The following is a 24562-nucleotide window of genomic DNA, read 5'->3' on the forward strand; positions in this document are numbered from 1 at the left end:
ATCACTCGAAACTTTTTTCGTAGATCTCTTATTAAACTAGAATAGTCTACCGAATCATTTTAATTTGAAATAATTTTTACTCTAAACTTATAAAATACTGATTTGTTATACTTTTTGAGTATATTGTGCGGTTTTTGGGCACAAAAACTACAAAAAACCGAATTTTGACTTTACCTGATTTTTACGACGCTTCATAAAGTGTCTATTTTTTATAAAACAAATAAATCTCAGATTTGAGCAAGAGTAATAAATTACAAGCGATTTTTTATGTTCTGATTCTGAAAACCTTTCAAACTGCTAAAAAAATTTTGTTTCAGTGTTTCATCAATGTACAAAAAGTTTCATCCATTTTAACACATTGGAATATTGAACAATACAAAAATGTTGCGAATTTTATCTTAAAATAATTTGAAATAATTGCCAACTAGTTTCACAAAAAATGTATTAAAAATAAACAAACTCTTAAAACTAAATTTAGCATATCACAATCTAAAGGGATATGCTAAATTTAGTTTTAAGAGTTTGTTTATTTTTAATACATTTTTTGTGAAACTAGTTGGCAATTATTTCAAATTATTTTAAGATAAAACTCGCAACATTTTTGTATTGTTCAATATTCCAACGTGTTAAAATGGATGAAACTTTTTGTACATTGATGAAACACTGAAACAAAAATTTTTTAGCAGTTTTAAAGGTTTTCAGAATCTTTTATTCTATTTGGGCACAAATTATAAGAATTTCAATTACTCGAATTTTACAGTATATTGAAATACTTTGTATAATACTAATTAACATCTATTTAACAATGAGTATCTTTCCAGAATTAGTTTCAACAACAATTGAATGAAAAACATTGACATCAATAACTAAATGTGGGTGAACATGCAGGTTATCAAAGTCACCCCAGAACACGGAAACGGACTTCAACTTGAAATCATTTTTGAAAAAATAGCTATAAGCGGACAATTTTAGGTAAAACCATCCAATCTTGTTCTCCATACATCAGTACATGGTTTAAAAATATTTAACTTGAAAAAATGTATTGTGTCTAAAAATATGTAATGATTACTTCGAAAAGTGATCAATGTCACCCAGGTTTACGGTAATCAAAAGTTATTAGACTTTGGACGCTTATAATTCAGTCAAATCACGATAAATTGTCGATAGTTTTTTATATATCGTTCAAAAATGCTTCGTAACAAAGATTTAAATAAATAAAATTTTACATTTTGATGACCTGGCTTTGAACATTTAAATGACGTAAAGCATCGTCGAGATACCATGCATTTCCACACAGAACGTTGCGCTTATCTAGTCTGGGACGACAGTTTTGGGCAACGGGCACGCTACGCTTCTATGAATGACGGTATCCTCCACTAATTGAATGCTAGCATGGCTCGAGCGAACGCATTCTCCCAACGGACGACCCCGGATCAGAAACAACAGCAGCAGCAGGCTGGTATATTTAAATACTGCGCTGCACGCTGTGTTTGAGCACACCGCAACCGTATGTATATATTGAAAACAGTACTCCGTGTCGGTCAGCTAGTTGGCGGAAGACTGTCCTCAAATGTGCCACTCTCAGCAGAGTGTTTTCAGCTTTGGGAATCACAATGAAACATACGCCCGTATTCAAGCGACTGATGTTACTCTTGCTTCAGGAATCAGCAGCGTCTGGCTCAAATGGCACTCTTGCTTGCTGCGTATGGGAAAAATTTGATTTATTTACTAAACACGAATTATAGAAAGCTGTTGTAACTCAATTTTTACCTCTTCATTTATATTTAAAGCTGTTATTTGAAACGCTGGGTGCTATCTATGCTTTACGCATTCAATCAAATGGTACCGAATTTTATCGAATACCTCAGTTGAGCCGAAAATTAATCGCTCAAATGTGGGGTATAGGCACTTCTTGTACTTGTTTGCGCATTGTATGGGTAATTAAATCTTTCCAACTTTCAAATACGTCTAATGAAAAAATAGTAATAGTAATATTAAAATATTGTAACCGATCTAAAATTGTTTGAAGTATTTGTAAAATATAATGGTTGTGTTAGGGCGCCGATTGAGGTTAAATTGTATGGTGTCCTAAGTTGCGTTAAACTTTCCATGCGCACACATTCTCTTTCTATTTAGGTATACATGTACACATATAAAATCAGGTTATGTTTCTTTGGCGTTAAATAACTCAATTGGTTTTTGGAGAACCCAACCATGTTCGCCAAGAGAGTAGAAGTACAGTTTTTTGATTATTATTATACATCCTAGTATATTAACAAATTAATGGTTATACCAAAATATTCTATATTTAGAAGTGGACTTCTACGTTAACGTTTCGTACAATCTCATTGGGTTGACCCTTGTCGTTTTTTAAATTAAAAAAAACCCGAAAGTTAGAAATTTGAATAACCCCAACCTGACCCAGTATTGGCAGGAAAGGGTACAAATTAAACACCTTAACAGCAAACAATCCAGCCTGATCGGACTAACCACTATTGTCTGCTCAGTATACCGGTCGCCATGTACTGTCCTGAAGCAGCAGCTTCGTCGCATTTACACAGCTAGCCACGAATGATCGCAAATATTCAGCGAACATATACAGGGTTTTTAGTTTATGATTAAGAACCTCTCGAAGGGGGATTGACTATCATATTCCTAACCGTTACAGAATTATTGGACTTTTTGTGTAATAAACTTATTTATCTTAAAATATCTCTAACTCGAAAAGTATACTTTGTATTTTAAATCAATTCCATTGGAAAGCTGAGAAAATTTTCTATTGAATGGTGTCCTTATATTTTTCAGTTAATTAGTTTTAATTGCTTTTTAGTTGTAAAGTAGTTAAAAGGTTATGTTTTTGCTGAGGTTTTTGTTGATTTTCTCAAAATAATAAATTATGATTATAGCAATATCTATTATCCAATAGTTAGGTTTTAGGACGATTCATAATTTGTCCTTCAACATCATATTTCTATCTTTTCTCGTTTGTTTGTAATTTCATTACTAAACTTTTCCTGTAATCGACATGCAAGTGCTTAAAAGTCTTTAAGTCTGGTTAATATCGTTATTTCCAAGGTTTCATTGGAATGCTGAGAAAATATTCTTTCGATGTATGTGCAAATATCTCTTAGTTAAGTGTACTAAATGACTTTTTTTCTAGTAAAATAACTTAAAATTAGCGTTTTTTTAGAGTTCTGTAATTATTCTAATTATTAATCAACTAAATTTATCGTAACTATTGTTCATTTGGTGTCCCTTAACATTCTCTAACTTGTTATTTGAAGCTTTATAAGTATCGCTTTTCAATTCGCTGCAATTTAATAGTTAACACAGCATGATCTCACCACAAATGTAATGGGTTCAAAATCGTTGTTTTTGCATATGAAACTATGTGATAAAAATGATTTCGCGTCGAAACAAAAAGAGATAATTTAATAGAGTCAAAGAAAGAATTGTAGAACTTGCTGAGATGCATTAATTCCATGATAATAATGGTGAAGTTTATTATTTACTGTTTTAAGGAAATAACGAAAATGCTAATTACACTCATTTTAAATTAATTTACTTCTAAAAGAATACTAACTTCACTTAACTGAAAGGTATTAACACATTTTTCCCTGCAAAATTTTCGTGGCTTTCGAATGAAAAGAAGAAAAAGTACAATAAGTGCCATACTTTTTAAATTAGAGCTAGTATTAGTGAAAATGAGATAAAAATATCCAAGTTCAATAACCCAAACACATGAAAACAAGAAAAGATAAGTGTATCATGTCAAAGAACGAATTATGCAGCTCTTCAAGACTAACAATCTGAATTATTAAAATGATGATGTTAACCATTAAGATTTCCGATAAATGAACGAAAAGTCGATCAAAATTGTTAAATTTTTATATAAATTACTTTAAAAAGGTTACTTAATCTACTTAGCTGAGACATCTGAGAACATCGTTCAATGGAAAATTTCCTCACCTATCCAATGGACCTAAAAGATTTGAAATACAAAGTATACTATTTGAGTTAGGGATATATTAAGATAACTAAGTTTTGAAAACAAAAAGTTTAATAACTTAGTAACGATTGAGATTTGAGGGTGTGATGGTCAATCACCCCTCGAGAGTAGAGGTGTGCGCCGCGCCGCCGATTTCAGGTATAGGTCGGCGGCGCGCCGGCGTCACGCCGATGTGCTTACTATTTTTACATGCAATAGCCGGCGCGGCGCGGCGGCGGCTGCGTTGCGCACACCTCTACTCGAGAGACTCTTAAGTTTCTTATTAACGATTCTGATCGAGATAGACTAAGAATATTAAGTTATTCTGCTTGATTTTCAGAGGTCATTGAAATCAGTTTTGTCTTATAAATTCAAGACGTTCATACTTTGAAATTTAATACATTTTCATTTCGGAATAAAATTTTGTCATTTACTTAGCCCACCAAAAGTTTAATGCGTTGGGAATCGTACAGCGTTGTTGTTTTCCGAAATTTTGAAACAGAGTTTAATCTTTAGAAGTAGCCTGTCTTAATATTTTCGAGCATTATTGAATAGTGAAGTACTAGTACTATTGAATAGTAAAGTACTAACGCTCGTGACCTTCGCGATAACTCAAACCTGCTCACAAACGCGAATATGCAATTGCAATCACATGCTGTCCGCGATCTCATCAACATTAATACACACCGGTAATATGGTGAACATCATGAATCGGTCATGTCTGCAAGTCTCTATCCTAGCAGCCTGATGCTCATATTCACTCAACAACGCTTCCCATGGCGACATGACCGGGACTATTAATGATATGGACTCTCTTCTAGTGTCTGAGCCGTAAATTGAAAATTAACCATCAGATTCACAGTCCGCGTGATCATTGAACAACACACACGAATATGTGAATGGCCGCACGATTATAAAATCGAATTTATTCTCGCGAAGTTACTTACACGGTAGTACACGCGACAAACAACCTAACATGCAAACGCTTGCACCACAACCACGTGCAACTACGCCCTAGAAATCAAAAACACGAAAACACCCCGGTGATTGTGTTAACGCTAACGCAGGGGCCACGTACCACAGGCCGACATGTGCAGAGATACAAACGGGAATCTTCTCACGGACCAGTGTGAGGTGATCCAGAGGTGGCAGCAGCTCTACGAAGAACACCTGAACGGCGATGCAGCAGACGACGAGGATGGCACGGTAACGCACCTGGGAGCACGCGCGGAAGACATTACACTACCGGCTCCGGATCTCCAAGAAATCCAGGAGGAGATTAGCCGGCTCAAAAATAATAAAGCCGCTGGGGTTGACCAAATACCAAGCGAGCTACTAAAACACGGTGGCGAGCCACTGGCTAAAGCGCTGCACTGGGTGATTACCAAGATTTGGGAGGAGGAGATTTTACCGGAGGAGTGGGTGGAAGGTGTCGTGTGTCCTATCTACAAAAAGGGCGACAAGCTGGATTGCTGTAATTACCGAGCAATCACCCTGCTGAACGCCGCCTACAAGGTACTCTCCCAAATACTATGCCGTCGATTATCACCAATTGCAAGAGAGTTCGTGGGGCAGTACCAGGCGGGTTTCATGAGCGAACGATCTACCACGGACCAGGTGTTCGCTCTTCGTCAAGTACTGCAGAAATGCCGCGAGTACAATGTGCCCACACATCATTTGTTCATCGACTTCAAAGCCGCATACGACACTATCGATCGAGATCAGCTATGGCAGATTATGCACGAGTACGGATTCCCGGACAAACTGACGCGATTAGTGGAGGCGACGATGGATCGGGTGATGTGCGTAGTACGTGTCTCAGGGACGCTCTCGAGTCCCTTCGAATCACGCAGAGGGTTACGGCAAGGTGATGGTCTCTCGTGTCTGTTATTCAACATCGCGCTGGAAGGTGTAATAAGAAGAGCAGGGATTGACACGAGTGGTACGATTTTCACAAAGTCCGTTCAGTTACTTGGCTTCGCCGATGCCGTTGATATTATTGCACGAAACTTTGAGAAGATGGAGGAAGCCTACATCAGACTGAAAAGAGAAGCCAAGCGCGTCGGACTTGCCATCAACACGTCGAAGACAAAGTACATGATAGGAAGAGGTTCACGAGAAGAGAATGAGAACCGCCCGCTTCGAGTTTGCCTCGGTGGCGACGAAATCGAGATGGTTGAAGAGTTCGTGTACTTGGGCTCACTGGTGACCGCCGACAATGACACCAGCAGAGAGATTCGTAGACGCATCGTGGCAGGAAATCGTGCTTACTTTGGCCTCCGCAAGACACTTCGGTCGAACAGAGTTCGCCGTCGTACGAAGTTGACCATCTACAAGACGCTGATTAGACCGGTAGTTCTCTACGGGCACGAGACCTGGACCATGCTCGTGGAGGACCAACGCGCACTTGGTGTCTTCGAACGGAAAGTGCTGCGTACCATCTACGGTGGAGTGCAGATGGAAGACGGCACATGGAGACGGCGAATGAACCATGAGTTGTATCAGCTGTTTGGGGAGCCGCCCATCTGTCATACCGCGAAAATCGGACGACTACGGTGGGCCGGGCACGTACGTAGCCAGAATGTCGGACAGTAGCCCGGTGAAAACGGTTCTCAATTGCAATCCGACCGGTACAAGAAGACGTGGCGCGCAGCGAGCACGATGGATCGACCAGGTGGAAGACGATTTGCGGACCCTTCGCAGACTGCGTGGCTGGCGACGCGCGGCCATGGACCGAGTGGAATGGAGGAATCTTTTGTATACGGCACAGGCCACTTCGGCCTTAATCTGTTAATAAAATAAAAATTGTGCTAACGCTTCAGCACTTATAAACTTATAAACGCGGTCTCAAGCGCGTACCTACAAACACATATGTTTGCGCAATCATGAATCGGTCACGTCCGAAAGTTCCTTACCCTCACCCCTTGAAGCATAGCCTTCAGTTGGACCAATCGAAAAAAAAAACGACGCTCATAATCACTAGCCAACACTTTCCATGGTGACAGGACCGGGCACTCTAGTGATATGGAAGAACTCACTTTCTGCTAGCATCTGAACCGTACACCGAAATTGAGAACACACGCGAATATGTCCACATGATTATAAAATCGAGTTTATACACACGAAGTTACTTTATACACGCTAACACACGCGACATAAAAACTCCCATCGAACAAGTTAACGTACAAACGCTCGGGCCCATCGCAATGATACACGCGATAGTGAAGTCACTACACCCGCATATACTGAACCGTACTATGAATATCTCATTCAGAATCACTACCCGCTGCAAACGACCTTCATCAGTAATTTAGTAGGTGACATCTCCCATCTCGTCTGCAATTGTAGTGAGTGATTCTGACGGGGAGTCCTTCTGAGATTCTAGCTCTACAGCTTCAGTAGTTCTACTCTCAAAATCAAAAATATGATGCGATAAATCCAATACGAAACTAAAGAACGTAGATTCGGTAGCTTGACTCGATCGATTTCCTCCAGACGCTCCTAGTGGAATAGACCGAGGATTTGCACGGTGGGGCTATTTTCATCTTAGTCAAGTGCCATGGATCCATGGATATTCAAATTTAATCTGCTTCATGTCTGGTTCCACTTCCTCGAATTACACATTCTAAATTCGACTACCAGCGCATTTTGAAAAACAAGGAAACATCTTTGTTCTGCATTTCTCTATTAGCTAATTTAAAATTCTTGGCTCCTAAATCTGAATCTGCTCAACTCCTACGATTAATGAACCGTAAGCTGCAAATTTTCTTCCATTTCATGCAGTTTTTTTTCCCACACCAAATACCGCCCTAGCAAAGGTTACTGAACCATCACCATGCGTAAATTCGCATTTTTTATCTCTCTCTAGCGCAGAAACGTTTTTTTTTCGGTGCCATTGAAATTCGCTTCTAATCCTGCTTTAGTCACGCCGTCAATCAATTTTCCAAGAGCACGATCTTACTTAAGATACCGACCGTTTCAGCTGCCATGTGAAATCGAACTTTCTCAAAATCACCTCCTATATCGTCCGCTCTTGCTAAAGTGAAACAAAACCGCAATTAAAACCGGACTAAGATAGTTTATCAGAAGCAGTTTCAATTTACCCCCCCCCCCCCCCCCCTTCGAGTACCTACCCTAGAAAAAAGAAATCCGTTTTATTATTATTCCCAGGATGACTCCGCCTGTTTTCCGGGTACGCTGGCTGGCTGTTCGGATCATCACTTCGGCGTTGATTGTTTATCTTTTCGCACATCGAGTATGTGTAGGTAATGAGCAGAGTCACGCACATTTTGGGAGCCCCCCTGATATATAGAGCTCCCCGTCGCATTATCAGGTTGATTAAACGGTGATGCCCGGAACGGTTCCGACAAAAGAGGAGGGAAAATAGTTATCAAGCAGCTTTATTGATTTTGGGACCCTCGGTCGGGGTTTGCTGCCGACGAGAGCCGAGAGCCGGTGTGGATGAATCGATCGGTCGATAATTGATCAAAGGCGTAGCGCAATCGAATCGCACACACGCAACCTTGCGTTTGCCGATCGGAATTGGGGGAGGTGGGCAGTGAGTGATCTACATTTTAGGTACTGCCTGATGGTGCCTATGACCCCTGAAGTGGCAGGTAGTCGGTTCTTGGAAGTTGTTGTAAAGTTGTTAGCGCCGAGAACGTATGCCCATCGACAGAAGAGGGAGAGAGTTCGAGATGAAATTAAGAGTTCGTCAAGTTGGAGGGCCCTCCTCGATCAGTCTGAATGGCCAAGTGTTGATGGATGGCCGCGTTGAAGTACTTGCTTACCGCGGGGCAAATATTGTTTCAATTGAAGTATAATTGATTTGTGCAGTTGGGTGTGACCTGCGGGCTAAGTGCGATTTGAAAAAAAAACAGAATTGCTGACTGAAACTGCATAGTGGGTAGGTATACTATGTGAATGGTCATATTTTTGGATAATATTCGATTTATGACTATTTTGCATTAACCACAAATGCCGGTGAATATATTATTTAGAGTTATTATTTTCTACCTCTTAGTGACTCAGCGTTCCTTTCCGATTGCTATTCAGATGCGGTAAGCATTGTATGATCAACAGTGTCCCGGAGTGCAATACCAAAGCAGTTGCGAAGCTTTTTGATCTAGTTTAATTATTTTTCATGCTGAACAGAGTCCTATCGGTCTCTACCGCGCAGTGGGACTTAATATACGTGCCGTACGTGCCATGCATGAACGATCCCGTAAAATATTGAGTCATGCATGAGAAATTTATTGTTTGCATCGCGCAAAACCCTTAACTGGAAGTATTTTTCATCGCAAGCCCGGGTAATTGAAACCCATCACCTCACTGATCTTTTGCTTTGATGATTAATAATAATCACCCCGGGTGGTGGTGGAGCATGCAACAGGGAAATCGTGCATCGAATCAAGTCCTCGGAACTGAGTGCCATACCCACTCGAAATGCACTTCTTTAAGCAAAACAAATTTAAATTAATTGCAGCTCATATTTCACGTGTCATCTAAAACCGTGCTCTGTTTTTTTTTTCATTTGCAGAATCAACCAATTCTTCCCATCAAATACTAACGCCTGCTGGTGCCCCTGTCGCCGGTAGCAACATCACCACCTCCATCGGCACCAACGAGGACGCCGACGAACTGAACGCAACCAGCAGCCAAACTGTCACGATTATGGACCAAATGAATAATGTGGTGACGACAACGACGACAGCTACCGCCATCGCCAGTACCGTGCATCAGCAGACGAGTGCCGTAGTAGTAGTGGCTCCGACGACCACGACGATTGGCTACCACAGACTAGCGGCAGTAGCAGCAGCAGCAGCAGCACCACCAGCATTCTCACGGCTGCCACCGGACGGGCATGAATTTCCGCCAAACTTTAGCGAACCGAGCGTCGCGACGATGACTGTCATCAACGGAGGAAGCACCGGTGCCCCTATCGGTGCCAAGGGAGATAAACATTCCAGGTGGGTGGATTTGTGGAGTAAATGAACTTTACATTCAGTAGCTTCTTTCTGTAGGAGTTTTTTTTTGTTTTGTGGGTTTGCGTTATATTGATCAGTTTATGTATTTTTTGTTAACAAAAGTAGTTAAAAAATTGCTCGAAACCTCTACTGAATTTCTACAGAATTCACATAAAAATTTCTAAAATTTTTTTTTTGCAAATATTTGTATATTGTACAATTAGACTTCTAAAGAAAGTGATCCAAATCTATTCAAATTATACCAATTTATTCAAAATTCAAATTAATACAAAATTTATTCAAAATGTATTTAAAATGTCTTGAAAAAGTATGCAAAACAAAATTTAGGCGAAATCTGCCATTTTTTTATTAAAATTGCAAAAACAGAACTTGTTTCTCAATATACAAAATATTTTTATTAAGTTAAGACAACATCATAATGTATTTTAATTAAATTATCTACAATTTATTTTGAAGAATAATTCTACAAAGTTTCTGCAAATTAAATCACGATTTGTAAAACATTAACTCAAGTTTTATAAAATTTTGATACAAAATATGCGCCATTTGAAAAAATCATTATTTTTTCAAGATTTAAGCAAAATTTTCTGGATGTGTACAGTGTCGGTCCAACAACAAAAAATACAACAAATGAATGTTCTTTTCAAGTGACCTAGTAAAGGTTGTAGGTATGGTCAAATACAACACAAAACGACGTTTGAATAATTAAATATATTCTCAAAATCCTGATACATGTCAAAAAATTTGTGTGGGGCCCTAAACACCGACACTAAACAATTAGCTACTCTGTCATTTTTCAGCCTTTTTAGAATTTTTCTATTATTATGGAAAGAAGAAGAATAGACCTTCCTAACAGTTTATCATGTTCTTTTCCATTGTTGGAAATATTGGGTATGGGAATAAGTTTCCGCCCTCTTGAAAGATAGGTCATTATTGATACTACAGCTGTGTTAGCTCAACTACTCTACTTACCATTTCTAATTGTATGTGTAAGGTCTCGATTGTACTAGTTGATATTCGCTTCGAGTGTGAACATCCTTTTTAATCTGGCGTCAAAAATGTCAACGTTCGTTCCGAAAAAGCAGCATTTGCGGGAAGTTTTGCTGCATTATTACATTTCAAAGAAAAGTGCAGCTGAAACGTACCGCATATTAAGGAATATTTACGGTGATCATGCTCCATCTAATACAAGCTGTAAAGAGTGGTTTCGACGATTCCAAAGCGGCGATTATGACGTCGGTGACAAAGAACGTGAAGGAGCACCCAAAAAGTTTGAAGATGCACAACTACAACATATACTTTATGAAGATTCATGTGGGACTCTGGATGAGCTATCCAATGAGTTGAATGGTGACAGATCGACCGTCGGTAAACGTTTGCACGCAATGGGAATGGTGCAAAAAATAGGCAATTGGGTACCACATCAATTGAAGGAGAGGGATATCGAGAGACGTTTGGTGATGTGCGAGATGCTCCTTGAGCGCCAGAAAAGAAAAGATTTTCTGCATCGCATTATCACTGGCGATGAAAAATGGATCTACTACGATAACCCGAAGCGACGAAAATGTTGGGGGCTGCCAGGTGAACCGGGTCCATTCACGCCAAAAAAAAATCATGCTTCCAAGGTTTTGTTGTGCATCTGGTGGGATCAGAGTGGTGTAATTTATTACGAACTCCTTAAACCATCCGAAACAATCACTGGCGATCGTTACAGACTGCAGCTAATACGATTAAATCGTGCTTTGAAAGAAAAACGACCGGATTGGACTGCTCGACATGATAAACTAATTTTGCTGCATGATAACGCTAGGCCACACGTTGCAAAATCTGTCAAAAATATTTGGAAGGGGTGAATTGGGAAATCTTGCCCCACCCGCCGTATTCCCCAGACATAGCGCCATCAGATTACCATCTTTTTCGATCGATGCAATCAGCCCTGATTGGAGAAAAGTTCACTTCTTACGAAAGTATCGAAAAATGGCTCAACGAATGGATCGAGTCGAAAAACCCTGACTTCTTTCTTCGAGGAATCCGTATGCTGCCTGAAAGATGGGGAAAAGTTGTCGCTTCGAATGGTACATACTTCACATAATATTATTTTGCATTTCATGTTTTAAATAAATATTATTTTCGTGTAAAGAAGGACGGAAACTTATTCCCATACCCAATACTATTCAATTTTGGGACGAAAAGATGAAAATAACTAATTAATTCATGAAAAATATGCAAATTCCTCAACATTATTTGTATTGTTTGCGTTTCTAACGGGCGTTAAAAAAATGAGGGTTAAAAACCAAAAAAAAAATCAACGAATTCAGTATTTTTAATTAAAAGCATATTTATTCTTCAAAAAACGCTTTTAATCCACCTAACAGTGTGATGAGACATTTCTTATAACTCTTATCACTCTCTTCGGATATTATATCGTTTGAGAACATTTAGAACTTGATGCTTCGCGATGTTTTTGATAACACATCCTACATGGGATTGTGGCAGGACACAGAGAATCGCTCAAATCAGCATAGGACAACATCAGTGCTAGAAATCTCAAACCAAATCAATGGGAGAGCGAAAAAATGGCCCATAAAATAGACATACAAACGAATTATTGCTAATGCTCTGTTAATAAAATATCTAAATTCCTCAATCAATGCATTGTGGTGGGAAAACTGAATTTTCCTAAAAGGGTTATGTATATTGTACTGAGCCAAAAAATCGATTTTTTTTTTAATCGGAATGAAGTTTATACTTTACTCAAATTTTCAACGCGACTGAGACCTAAATATCAACGCTTTTTCTGGAAAAAAGCGACACTAGCAGTGACACCATTCAAAGAAAATCAACAGTGAATATTTCCAGACTTGGTTTTATTTCCTATTTAAGAAATATTGTGTTTTTTACATCCTAGATTGCATGATTCAGTGATCGAAACCCAAAACTTCATGAAGTATTTGAAATTATTAAATTAAAATTTGTGTTTGCTATTGAAATTGACAAAATGATAGTATCGCCCCTTTGACGATTGTTTACTTTTTCGGTCCCACCTATCAGCATTGAAGTATCACCCTTACATTTTGTTTACAATACCAATTTTACAATTGGTGGGGGTTTGGTGAAAATCGATCTTACTGTCCAAACGGCATAATTCCGAAACCGTAATTTTTGAAGTTTTAAAATTATGCAGAATTAATTTTTCAAAAAATAGTAACAGAGTTCGTGTTTTTAGCGAATTTGTTGAGACTTTATTGTAGTCATGAATATTAACCTGAGAAAATTCACCATAAATACTTCTTGGACGATATACCGTCAAAATTATTTTATCAAATGATGCGCTGTTTAACGTTTGTAAAACTCATCGAAGATATAACCCTCCGAAATTGGCGGTTTCAAAATGATGTTATCTTGACCTTAAATTACTGTTTTTGAACATTTGACCTATACATATAATTGGTCATACAACAAAAATCAAATTCTCATCAAAATCGATCAGAACCTGCTAGAGTCGAATGGAAATCGTAATTTTTCATAAATTTCTCTCTACATTCGGAAAGTGTTATCCTCGATATTAATCGAGGATTGTGTGATTGATCGAGTTTTCGTCTCAACTCGACGCATTCCCAAAATGAAAACCTGTTTTAATCCACCTAGTGGTGCAATTGTGCTTTTCTCATTTGTCCAGACTACGATTCCATGGCTGGTTATGTTCAATACAATGGTGGAATTAAATATTACATGTTCAGTTCGATTTGCACATACGTACAATGGATCGACAGCTACGATCTTGAGATACTGACCGCCGCTGGTTTCAAGCGATGTTTCAGTATCACATAGTAAGATCCGGGAGGTTCGGGTCCTGCCGAAAATTTTCAACTTGTTAAGAAATTTTAAACTAGTTTTAATTTTAAAGTAGCAACCACTTACTGCATACTCCCTCCGGGCCGGTATGATTGACGATTTTTAGAGTGATTGGATAACCTTTCTATATGAGAAAGGCAAAAATGTCCCAAAAAAATCAATTTTTGTCAAACATTATGTTTTTCGAGTTTACATCAAATCTCGATGTTTCATGCATTATAAAGTCATTTGGCATCAAAAATACAAATTTGATTTTGAAAATTTTTCATTTCAGTTTATATGGGAATTTGCTGTGTGATTGCACTCTTCAACTCGTAACTCCGGAACCGGAAGTCTAATCAATAAAAAAATCAATTGCAGCCGATGGGAAGGTTGTACCTTTCATTTGAGACAAACTTTGTGCAAATCGATCCAGCCATCTCTGATTAACAGAGGTCACATTTTTTTCCACATACACACATACACACACACATACATACACACAGACATTTTCCGATCTCGACGAACTGAGTCGATTGGCATATGACACTCGGCCCTCCCGGTCGGGATTAGATTGACGAATTTTAGAGTGAATGAGAAAGGCAAAAACATTTTAGCAAATGTTGAAAGTTATGCATTTTTTTGGTGAGCTGTTCTATGTTTCATAGACATTAAATCAATTTTAACTTCGCTTCCTATTAAATACAGACCCTTATTACAGTACATCTCTACAAAAACGAGCTCAATTTGAAAAGAAATCTGAGGATTATGATTGATTACAGAACTCTGGAATTTTCTATTGGAATGTTTTCAGGCAGGAATTTGATATTGATGCAATTAGACAACTGTGAAATCAAGACCAATAGATCAGTTACATATCAGGACCCCATTCCGACAATTTATCAAAAGTCCTCATGATGTTTACAACAACAGGATATCAATGTACGGATCAGATAATTGTTATTGTAATATTGAATTGAATCAGTCTGCATCAATAAATTTTCAACTTCATTCCAATTTTTTTTGGGTGTGGTGGGGGGGGGGGGCGTTGTATGGTGTTAAACCCCAAAACCTTCTCTTGGCAACGCCATTGCTTGGAGTTATTTATTTCGCTTTTCATTTTCCGATATGTTTCAGATCGATCCGATGGTCATGAGTTAGAAAAATTGCAGTCAGAAGGTTCGCACAAATGAACATTTTTGCACTGATAAGTTATCAAGTTCCTTCCAGACAACTTGGAAGTGTTCGGTGATTATTTCTAGCGGTTGTAGATAGAAAAATGAAATACAAAATTCGTTTTATCGAAATAATGTTTGGCTTATTTCAATGGATTATTACTATATTGAACAATAAATAGGCGACAAAGAGTAATCCACAAACAACAAGCCATAACTTTTAAAGTATTCAAAATAGATATTTGAAGTCTTCAGTAAAGTTATTCGCAAAAGTAAGAGCTACAAATTTGCTGAAGGCATCATTTCGATATAATCACTTCCAAGAAAATTTGTGAAAATATCTCACTCATAGGGGGATTAATCAGCAAAAGCACAATACCAAAAGAAAGGGCATATTGCCTCCATTAAATTCTCCGAAGATACTATTGACCTAAAATAAGCCGTTTTGGCATTAAAAATAGATTACATGTTTTTAGTCATATTTCTGGCAATAGGAAATGATAAAAATCTTTCGTCCGCATTTAATGTTAAATATCTCTTTTGATAATAGTCCGATTTCAACAATCTATAGCTTGTTCGAAAGGTATTCGTTAATGCTATCTAAAAACATATAAATTGTTAATCTATATTGTCAACTTCGGCAAATAATTCCAAGAAACTGCAAAAAACGCCATTTTTACACATTCAAACATTCATATCTTGGAAACTAAACATCAGAATCAAAAACAAATTAATAGCGTTCATACTATTTTTTAGTTCTTTCATTTAAAATTGGTTTGGATAATATCGGTTCAGCCATTGCTGAGAAACACGAATGAGAATTTGTCCGTTACATACACACACACACACAGACACACACACACACACACAGACATTGTCCCAAATCGTCGAGCTGAGTCGATTGGTATATAAGACTCGGCCCTCCGGGCCTCGGAAAAAATCTTGAAAGTTTGAGTGAATTCTATACATTTCTTTTATAAGAAATGTAAAACGTCAATGAATATTGGAGAAGCGGCCCTGGTCAGCTGCACGACACAACTTAGTCGCTCAACAAGAGCGCTGAACGGCACTAACATCCATCGTCCGGATACAATTCCGGAGCCCGATGGCAACTGCTTCGCATCTTTGGCCAGTCCATTATTTTAGTACACTAGGGCACTGGGGAAGCTGAGAAAATCCTCAATAGGACAGCACTGGGGCAAGTTGGTCGGGTTCCTTTCTTTCGGCACGTACGGTATCTTTTTCTGCTCAAGATACTCCAGTGTCTTTTAGATGTAATGGGAAGACTCCGGTCAGAAGACGTACTTCCCATGCGTATGATGCCCCTTTAAGAACGGCTGAAGAATTTTCTCAAGACGCTCCTCCTGGTACATTTGTTGATTGATGACCAGACCGCTCGGCTTGAACCACGACTTTGAAATCCCTCTGTCTTTTACTTGGGGGGGTGTGGCCGATTTGTCGCTGGAATAGTAGCTGTCATTTCCTGGAATGTGGGTCTTCGAGAGCGGAAAGTAACTTTCGCCGTCCAGCATGAACGACGTCCCGCGGTAGTTCTTCGTCATCCATCGGCACTGCGATTTCACGATCGCTATAGCGTCTGTGTACTCGGGAGACCGAGTCTTCTTCCGACAGATGATGAGGGTTCGGTAAATCAAGGTATAGGAGCAATGATATTTTCGGCCGGCGTCACGTAAACTCGTTCCGTCCTTGTTGTCGAACAGCTTTTTCAACGCTTCCTTCTTCTTTTTCGTCATTATCTTCGCTGGACGGCAGCTACCGGCCTTCCGCTCCACGTTCAGGGATGCCAGAATCCAGTAAACACGGGCACGTTTTTGTCTCTAATGTGGTCTACCGTAAACTTTTTACAACGATGACGATGCGTTTCATAAAACCGTACAACACGCTCGCGGAGTGCTTGTTGTTTAGTCGCCATCTTCGATTAAACTGACAGCATCCGAGCGAAACGAAACATGCCAGCCATTTCTAGGGAGTCCAGAGACTCTAGGAGAGAAAAAAATTACGCTCTTTATTTTAATTACAGAAAGGTATTGAAATCATTTTCACTTTTTATTGAACACCCGTTAGTCCCCGGTGGTGCACCTAGCCTACTCAACGGGCCATCCAGTAGGTGCTGGGGTCCATTCCGGGTGGAGCAAAGCCTCCGGTTTTCTGGCGCCCCAACGACCCACTGATAGCTGTTCGAGACGGTGTACTCTGTCTAATCCCCGGCAGTAGATCTAGTCTACCTACGAGTTACCCGGTAGGGTATCGAGGTCGGTCCGGAGATTCCGATGAAGCCTGACGTCCGGTTCACTGGCGCCTCGACGATCCGTATTCGGTGCAACGTCACGTACTACTCAAATGGTCCCCAGCGGTGTACCTAGTCTACACCGTCGGAGAGTTCCTCGGCAGCGGAATTTCTTCTGAAACCCGATTTGTAGTTTCACGACGGCTTTCTAACTAATGTCGCTACTTTGTTGGCCCCTTCACCACTTCCTCTGCAGCTCGGAGAGTATGCTCGTAACCATTCTGTTGACAGCGTCCCAGATATGCTCCTCGTGGAATATCTCTTCGACGATATTGTCCACTGTCACATCAGGCATACCCCTTCGTACTTCGCCTTAGGGCATTCGAAGACCACGTGTTCCAGTGTCTTGCACGTTCACATACTCCAGGCAAAGCGGTAATGGAGCATGTCCAAACCGATGCAGGTAGCATCCATATCCGAAAAAAACTGCGTTAAATGAAAGTTCACCTCTCCATGTTTCCTAAGTACACAAGCAGATACATTTAGGATGAATCGGTGGGTTCACCTTGCTTTCTCCGCGTTATTCAACTTTTGATGCCACTTAACCAACAAGTCCGCTCTGACCAGTCTCCTTGCAATTCGTGTATTCCTCCGCTGGTAACATTCCACGTTCTCAGCCAGAGTGATGCAGATGGGAATCATCCCGGCAATTACGCAAACCGCCTCCGACGATATCGTTCTGTACGCTCTCGCGACACGAACAGCTATTAAGCGAAACGTGCTTGTCAACTTCGTTCGGTTCCGCTTTGAGTTCAGCGAAGCAGCCCAGGCTGATACGTCATACCTCAGTATTGAGGATGAGACACTCGCCAGGAGTCGTCTCGTACTGCCTATTGCTCCTCCTTGATTAGGCATGATCCGCACCTATGTGTTAGATGTCCTCGCGGCCTTCCCACATACGTAGCCGACATGGCTGTTGTAATTTAAACGATCGTCGACCATCACACCTAGGTGCTTCAGCACACGCATCGATGGGATGGATTGTCTTTCGACGCTGATCTCGACACGCTGGATTTTTTTCCGGTTACTGATCAGCACTACCTCCATCTTGTGGTAAGCCAGCTACAACTTGACGTCAGCCATCCAGGTTTCCACGATGTCTTTGTCTCTGCCGTCAACATCTCCACCTCCTCAAGGGTCTCGCCCGTTATCGTCAGGACAACATCACCTGCAAAGCCGACAATCTCAACTCCCCTTGGCAGTTCCAGTGTTAACATTCAAATGTACGTTTTATTCCAGAGCGTTGGGCCAAGCATGGAGCCCTGAGGTACTCCTGCAGTGACCCTAATCGACCTCTTCCCCATGTTCGTTTCGTAGACCTGTACTCGGTTCTGGAAGTAACTTTTCAGAACCTTGCACAGATAGTCCTGCTGTGCAGCGGTAGCCCCCCAGCTAGCAAAGTTGAACGCGTTCTTCGCGTCTATCGATACCACGGCGCAATAGCGATTATCCTTTCTCTTTTGCTTCAATGCTTTCTCCGCGCTTGCGATGACTGTGCGGATAACGTTCACCGTCGATATCCCTTTGCGGAACCCGAACTGTCCCTGCGATAGTCGGTTCTCACTTTCAGCGTAGGTCGTCAGCCTGTTGAGGGTGACCCCAGGAGTTTACCAAGAATATACGATGCTGGATCTCCAGGAGGTTTCCCTGATTTTGGCAGCAACACCAGCTTCTGAATCTTCCATTTATCCAGGAAATAGCCATCGTCCAGGTATTTCTGTAGGACTATTCTGAACATGTCCGGAAACGCCAATATCGCGGTCTTCAGTGCCACGTTGGGGATCATCTAGTGCGGGAGCTTTCTTCGATTTCAGCTCTTATGAAAATATAAAAGCACGTCGTAGGAGACTTGATTGCCACCAGCATTTCCACCATTTTCCAGCATTTCATCAACGTACGGTGAATGCGGCTATGCGGTTGGGTCATGATTCGAGAAAAGACCTTCTACGATAATTTTCAGTTTCTTGGCGCACACTTCGACTTGCGTCATTGGACCCTTGATCCTGGCCATAACGACACGGTAAGCATGGCCCCAGGGGTTAGCGTCTACTTCTCTGCACAGCTCCTTGTAGCAGATGGACTTGCTTAGCAATACCTCGCGTTTAAAAGCGGCCCTTGCCGCCCGGAATGTTACCTTCCACTCTTCTCTGATTGCCTCTGATCTTGTTCTCTGAACGCGTCTTCTGGATTTTAGGCGGGCTGCCCCGAGGATGCCTAGCCTTTCGTTCCACCAATACGCTGGACCAGCAGTTCCTCGGCTCTATTTTCCTCGGCATTGTCACATCACATGCCCTCGCTACTGTTTCCGATACCTCATCGGCATTCGGAATTGGAGCGAGGCTGTCAGCACGAAGTGCTTCCACAGCTTTTCCACTTCCACGCCAGTCGTCAGTCTTCGCGTTACCGTACAATTCAGCAGACCAAGTGGATCGCTTGGCGGTCACTATATATGTACTGCTCACTAACTCGCCAATTCATGTTATCCATCATCGACGCGCTGCAGAATGTTACGTCGATTATGGCCGTCTTTGTGGAATATGCTAGCGGAACCTTCAATGCACAGCCTTACGTCCAGCTTCGCCAAGGCTTCCAACAAGTTGTAATCTCTTGCGTTGGTCAGCCTGCTACCCCACTCCACCGGCCAACCGTTAAGGTCTCCTCCTATAACAAGCGACGTTCGTCCGACTAACGAGTCGGTTAGTGCATCCAGCATCCGATTGTACTGTTCTGGTGTCCATCTTGGAGGAGCATAGCAGCTACAGACGAATACTCCGTTGATCCTGACGATCACGAAGCTTTCCTGTATGTTATCTACCACCTCTTGAACAGGGAAACCGCCCATTACTTAGATTGCCGCCATCCCTCTACTATCTACCACCCAATTACCGTTATCAGGAGGAACATGACTCCACGACAGTTGCTGTGCAATGTCGCAATGATTCAGATTAAGCTGGGTTATCTCCATCAATGTTGGCCTGCCTTCGGCTTTATGTACGTAGGGCATTTGAAGCCTCCCGTCGTGTGTTCGTTTCCGTCCTCCGGTTTGTAGATCATGCACCTTGGTTGCTTCGTGCAGTCTCTAGCGACGTGCCCTTTTTCTCCGCATTTTCTACACAGTGCAGACCTGTCCGGGCTCTTGCACTTCCTCGCCTGATGTCCGAAGTCCAATCACCTGAGACATCGTTCTATCCGCTTGTAACTTGCGCAGCGACTCTCAGCGAGCACACCGCCCATCTGACGTTTATCTTGCAGGTTTCCGCCAGCTTGTTGGCAACGACCACCGGTATTCGAATCGCCGCCGTTTGATGGCCTCCATACAACTTCCAAATCCGGATAGTCGCCGGCATATCCAGTTTGCACTGCTCGATCAGTGCACCCCTCAGTTCTTCTACGGTCGTGAACTCGTCTAGAAGCGTGCACTCGACTACGGCTTCCTGCGACAAAGCCTTCACTTTCGATTCACTGCTCAAGAATTTAGCAACGTGCTCGCGGTAGGTCGAGCTCTTGAAGGAAGAATTCTTCTCCAGCTCGACGATCATATCGCCCAAGGTGCTTAGAGTTATAAGGTGATTCGTCTTTGCCAGTAACTAGGTGAGGAGTGAGATAAGCGTGCAGCAGACTGCGGGGAAGAAAAATGACAGCGAACAACTTTGTTTACCCACTGAAATCCAAGCAAACATATGGAGAGAACTAGTAAACAATGTTATTAGCTGTCGTTTCTAAAACCAACATGGCTGATCGGCGTTTTTGAGGATCGTATCACCTGAGAATAAAAACTCTTTGATATCGCCCTTCTGAGTGCACTTCGTTCTAACGAAGTTTCTCTCCCAACTCCTTTAGCTCTGGGCCCTCTCTCACTTTCTTGAGAAGAGTGGCGTAGAACGTCGTATCGTTCGCTTCGACGATCAGTGCATCTTCTTTTGGTGTCTTCTGACGAGCCGAAGGTTTTCCTTCTTTATTCTGCTCCCTTTTTTGCTCTTCCTTCTTCTTCTGCTGTTTCCCATGTTTCTCCTTCCGACCTACAACGGTACTCCAACTGTTAAGTGTCATCCTTTTCTTCGGCAACACCAACAGCATCCTCGAATGTCTACCTCTTGGGCCCGCCTGGTCTTCCGACTCCTGGCGAGGTTCTTGTCCTCTTTGAAGTTACGGAAACTGGCGTGTTCTCCACTCTAATCTGCTTCTCCTTACCCTGCTTCGGAGGGGCCGACGCCACTGCTCCTCGCTCAGCTACATCAGCCCTCCGCGTTGCCGTGCCATTCACGGCAGACAGGAGCGCCTTTCGGATTCTGATTACCATGTTCATAATGTCCTTATGAACATTGTTTCTCGCATCCACAAGCAAGTGGAGCTTCTTCACCAAGTGCTGTCACTACTTTTGGCTTCTGTGGAGTGTAATTCATCCCGCTTCTCCTCCTCCTGCTCTTGCTGAATGACTTCAGCTGGTAGTGGTGGTGGTGACCTCACCAAACCACGTCTGGCGAATAGATTCACCGATCCTGATCCGTATATGTCAGATTGTTGTTTTTTGTCTATTTTGGTGGTTGGGCCACTATCTCCACTCATTGTACATAGCCGCCTCTTGTGATCCCATGATTTTTTATGAAGCAGGGAGGTTATGCTAGGATTGACACAATCCTTCATGGGGAGTAGTGTTCAAAGCCGGATCGGTGTAAAATCGGGAATGCTCCAACCGAAACTAGAATTACCAACTAAATGGTGACGAGTTCTGAACGTATCCGGAGATCTACCAGGGTTTTGCCGGGACGCAGGCAACCATGCTGTGGGCCCACTCATCATTTCAAATCGGTATCATCCTTCCTTAGTCGGAGAGTAGAACAGCACGCCTGTCAGCCCAAAGTCGTCGTCCAATACGTGATCCGTGTCCTGTACGTTGACGTTCGTCATTAGCAAGATGTTACTGGCGTCGATCCTGATGTGCCGTTTGGCACTCCGGTTGGGTTAGCGTGCTTTTATTGCTAAGATCTTAGATTATTGGAATCTTGGGATCTTAGCAGAAGTGGTACAGACTAGCTTCGACGGTGCTGCTTTCGAAGTTATGGCTTATTTAGAGGTTTAGCAGAGCCTAATCCAAAACCTCCCCGGCATTACCGTACGGAATTACTTCGGGGAGGGGTTTTTTATGTGCATATCACCCATTCTAATTCAACTACTTAGAAGAAGTTCCTTCAGTAGGGTTAGGGTTGCAGCACCACTCCTCGCCACACCACTAGCTCTCCACCAGCTACGCAAACTAGTAATTTCTGCATGGTCGGAAAGCTAGCTGTGGATCGAGATTTAGTACTCTTCTCTTACGAAGATAATCTGGGCGTCAAATTTACCGAGCCCTTCGGCTCCCTTAGGCCATTCAGCATCGCAGCTCCCTTCTAGTACCATTCAGCACCACTTACTCGTTGAGCTCCCGACATGTTCGCGAACTCCTTGATCTAGTCCTCGACGATGAACCTAGCCTACTCCGACAAAGAATTCCCCGGCGAGAAAAGTTCTACCGAAACTAAGCCAACAAGCCAGGTGTCGAGGTCAGTCCGGCGATTCCGGTGAAGCAGGACGTCCGGTTCGCTGGTACCCCGACGACCCACGACTGCTGGTGTCTCGTCGCGGTCTACTCAGTCTAGTTCCCGGCGGAGAATCTTGCTTACGCCGACTGAGAGTTCCACGGCGAAGGAAGTTCTCCCGATACCGATTCTTCTTTTGCTTTCGCTATATTTCTCTCGGGCCAACCGGTAGGGTGCCGTGGTCCAGCGATTTCGGATCCCAATAACCCATACCCGGTGCTCTGTCGCGGACTATTCGACTAGTCCCCGGCGGTGGATCCAGTCTACTCCGACGGAGAGTTTCCCGGTACTTGCTCACTCGAAACTGTTGCTCATCTGTAAGGCGTCACCACTCTGTTGATCGCGTGTTTACATCGTTCTTCATTTTGTACACGACATTATTCGGATTGATGTCCGACTCTCCTGTGAGAAGCATCTCTCTTCGTGTCGCTTCGAACATTGGAAATTCGAAGACTACATTCAGCGGTGACTCCTCGACGTTTCCGTACTCAGGACACAACGGTGACGTTGCATGCCTGAACCGACGAAGGAACTTCCTGAAGCAGCCGTGGCTCGACAGGAGCTGAGTCGGGTGGAAGTTCACCTCTTCCTCACGTTTCTGGTGTTTCTCTGATTGTAACACTCATCGTTCGACGTGATCCTCGTTATTGCGTTCGTTCTCTTTGTCGATTTTTCGCAAGCGTAGTTGCCCTCCAAAGTCGATCTGCATCCGCTGAACCGCATTGCAGTTGCTGAACAACAACACCTTCGTCTTGTAGTGACCTATTTGTAGCTTGGCCACGTTCATCCAGTTCTCGATCGCGTCTATTGTCTCCGTCACAGACACCTCCACTTGTTCTAGTGTCCCACCCATAACCGTTAGTGACACGTCGTCCGCGAAACCCACAATTTTCACTTTCCTGAACAGACGCAGTGTCAAGACTCCATCGTACATCCCTCTCTGAGTCTGTCTTCTGGCTCTGAGACAAGCAGCGCGTAGCATACTGAGCGTCTCGTTTCATCAATAAGCTGGACGCCGTATATTACGTGGCTCCAGTTTTCGCGGCATTCTAGCGTTACAGGCCGCCACAATCCATCTTGTTAGATCAGCCGCATCCCCGTTCTCGGTCCCGCTGTCCGGCCGAAGTGCCTTGACGAAGAGGTTTTTGAAGAAGGCTTTCATTTTCGCTCTCCGGTCATCCGTTTCCGTGTTCCGTTGGCCGATACGGTAACGAAGCGCCTGGTGGTCGCTAGGGGTATACTTCTCGCATACTCTTCAGTCCATGTTCGCCGTCAGTGAATGACTACAGAACGTGACGTCGTTGATACACTATCTCCCGTCTCTCCGAAATGTGGGGAACCATCCTTGTACAAGCATACGTCTAACCTCGCTAGAGTTTCCTGCAGGATACACCCTTTTGTGTTGGTTACTCTACTGCCCCACTCCACAGCCCTGGCGTTGAAATCACCACCAACGACTACCGGCTTTCTGCCAATCAACTGCTCTGTTAACTGCACCACCATTAGGCTGAACTGCTCGACTGTCCCCCTTGGAGGTTCGTAGCAGCTGCACGTGAAGACGCCGTTGGTTTTGGCGATCACGAAACCTTCGTATGAGCGTTCTTCCACTTCTTGAATGGGGAATCTGCCCATAACTTTTATCGTAGCCGTTCCCGTTCTCATCGCCACCCAGTTACCGTTATCCGGAACTTAAT

The 24562-nt window shown here is 42.4% G+C and overlaps 1 protein-coding gene across 2 annotated transcripts in view; it reads left to right on the plus strand.

Annotated features, from left to right (window-relative positions):
- LOC131689135 (mediator of RNA polymerase II transcription subunit 1) overlaps positions 1-24562 on the plus strand; it is a 214342-nt gene that overhangs the window by 183570 nt on the left and 6210 nt on the right. For both annotated transcript variants that reach the window (XM_058973996.1, XM_058973997.1), the window contains exon 3: positions 9528-9957. In XM_058973996.1, the coding sequence (XP_058829979.1) occupies positions 9528-9957 (430 nt within the window). The remainder of the gene's footprint in view (positions 1-9527; positions 9958-24562) is intronic.

The sequence above is a fragment of the Topomyia yanbarensis genome, chromosome 3, assembly GCF_030247195.1.
Source record: "Topomyia yanbarensis strain Yona2022 chromosome 3, ASM3024719v1, whole genome shotgun sequence".
NCBI classification, from domain to species: Eukaryota; Metazoa; Arthropoda; class Insecta; order Diptera; family Culicidae; genus Topomyia; species Topomyia yanbarensis.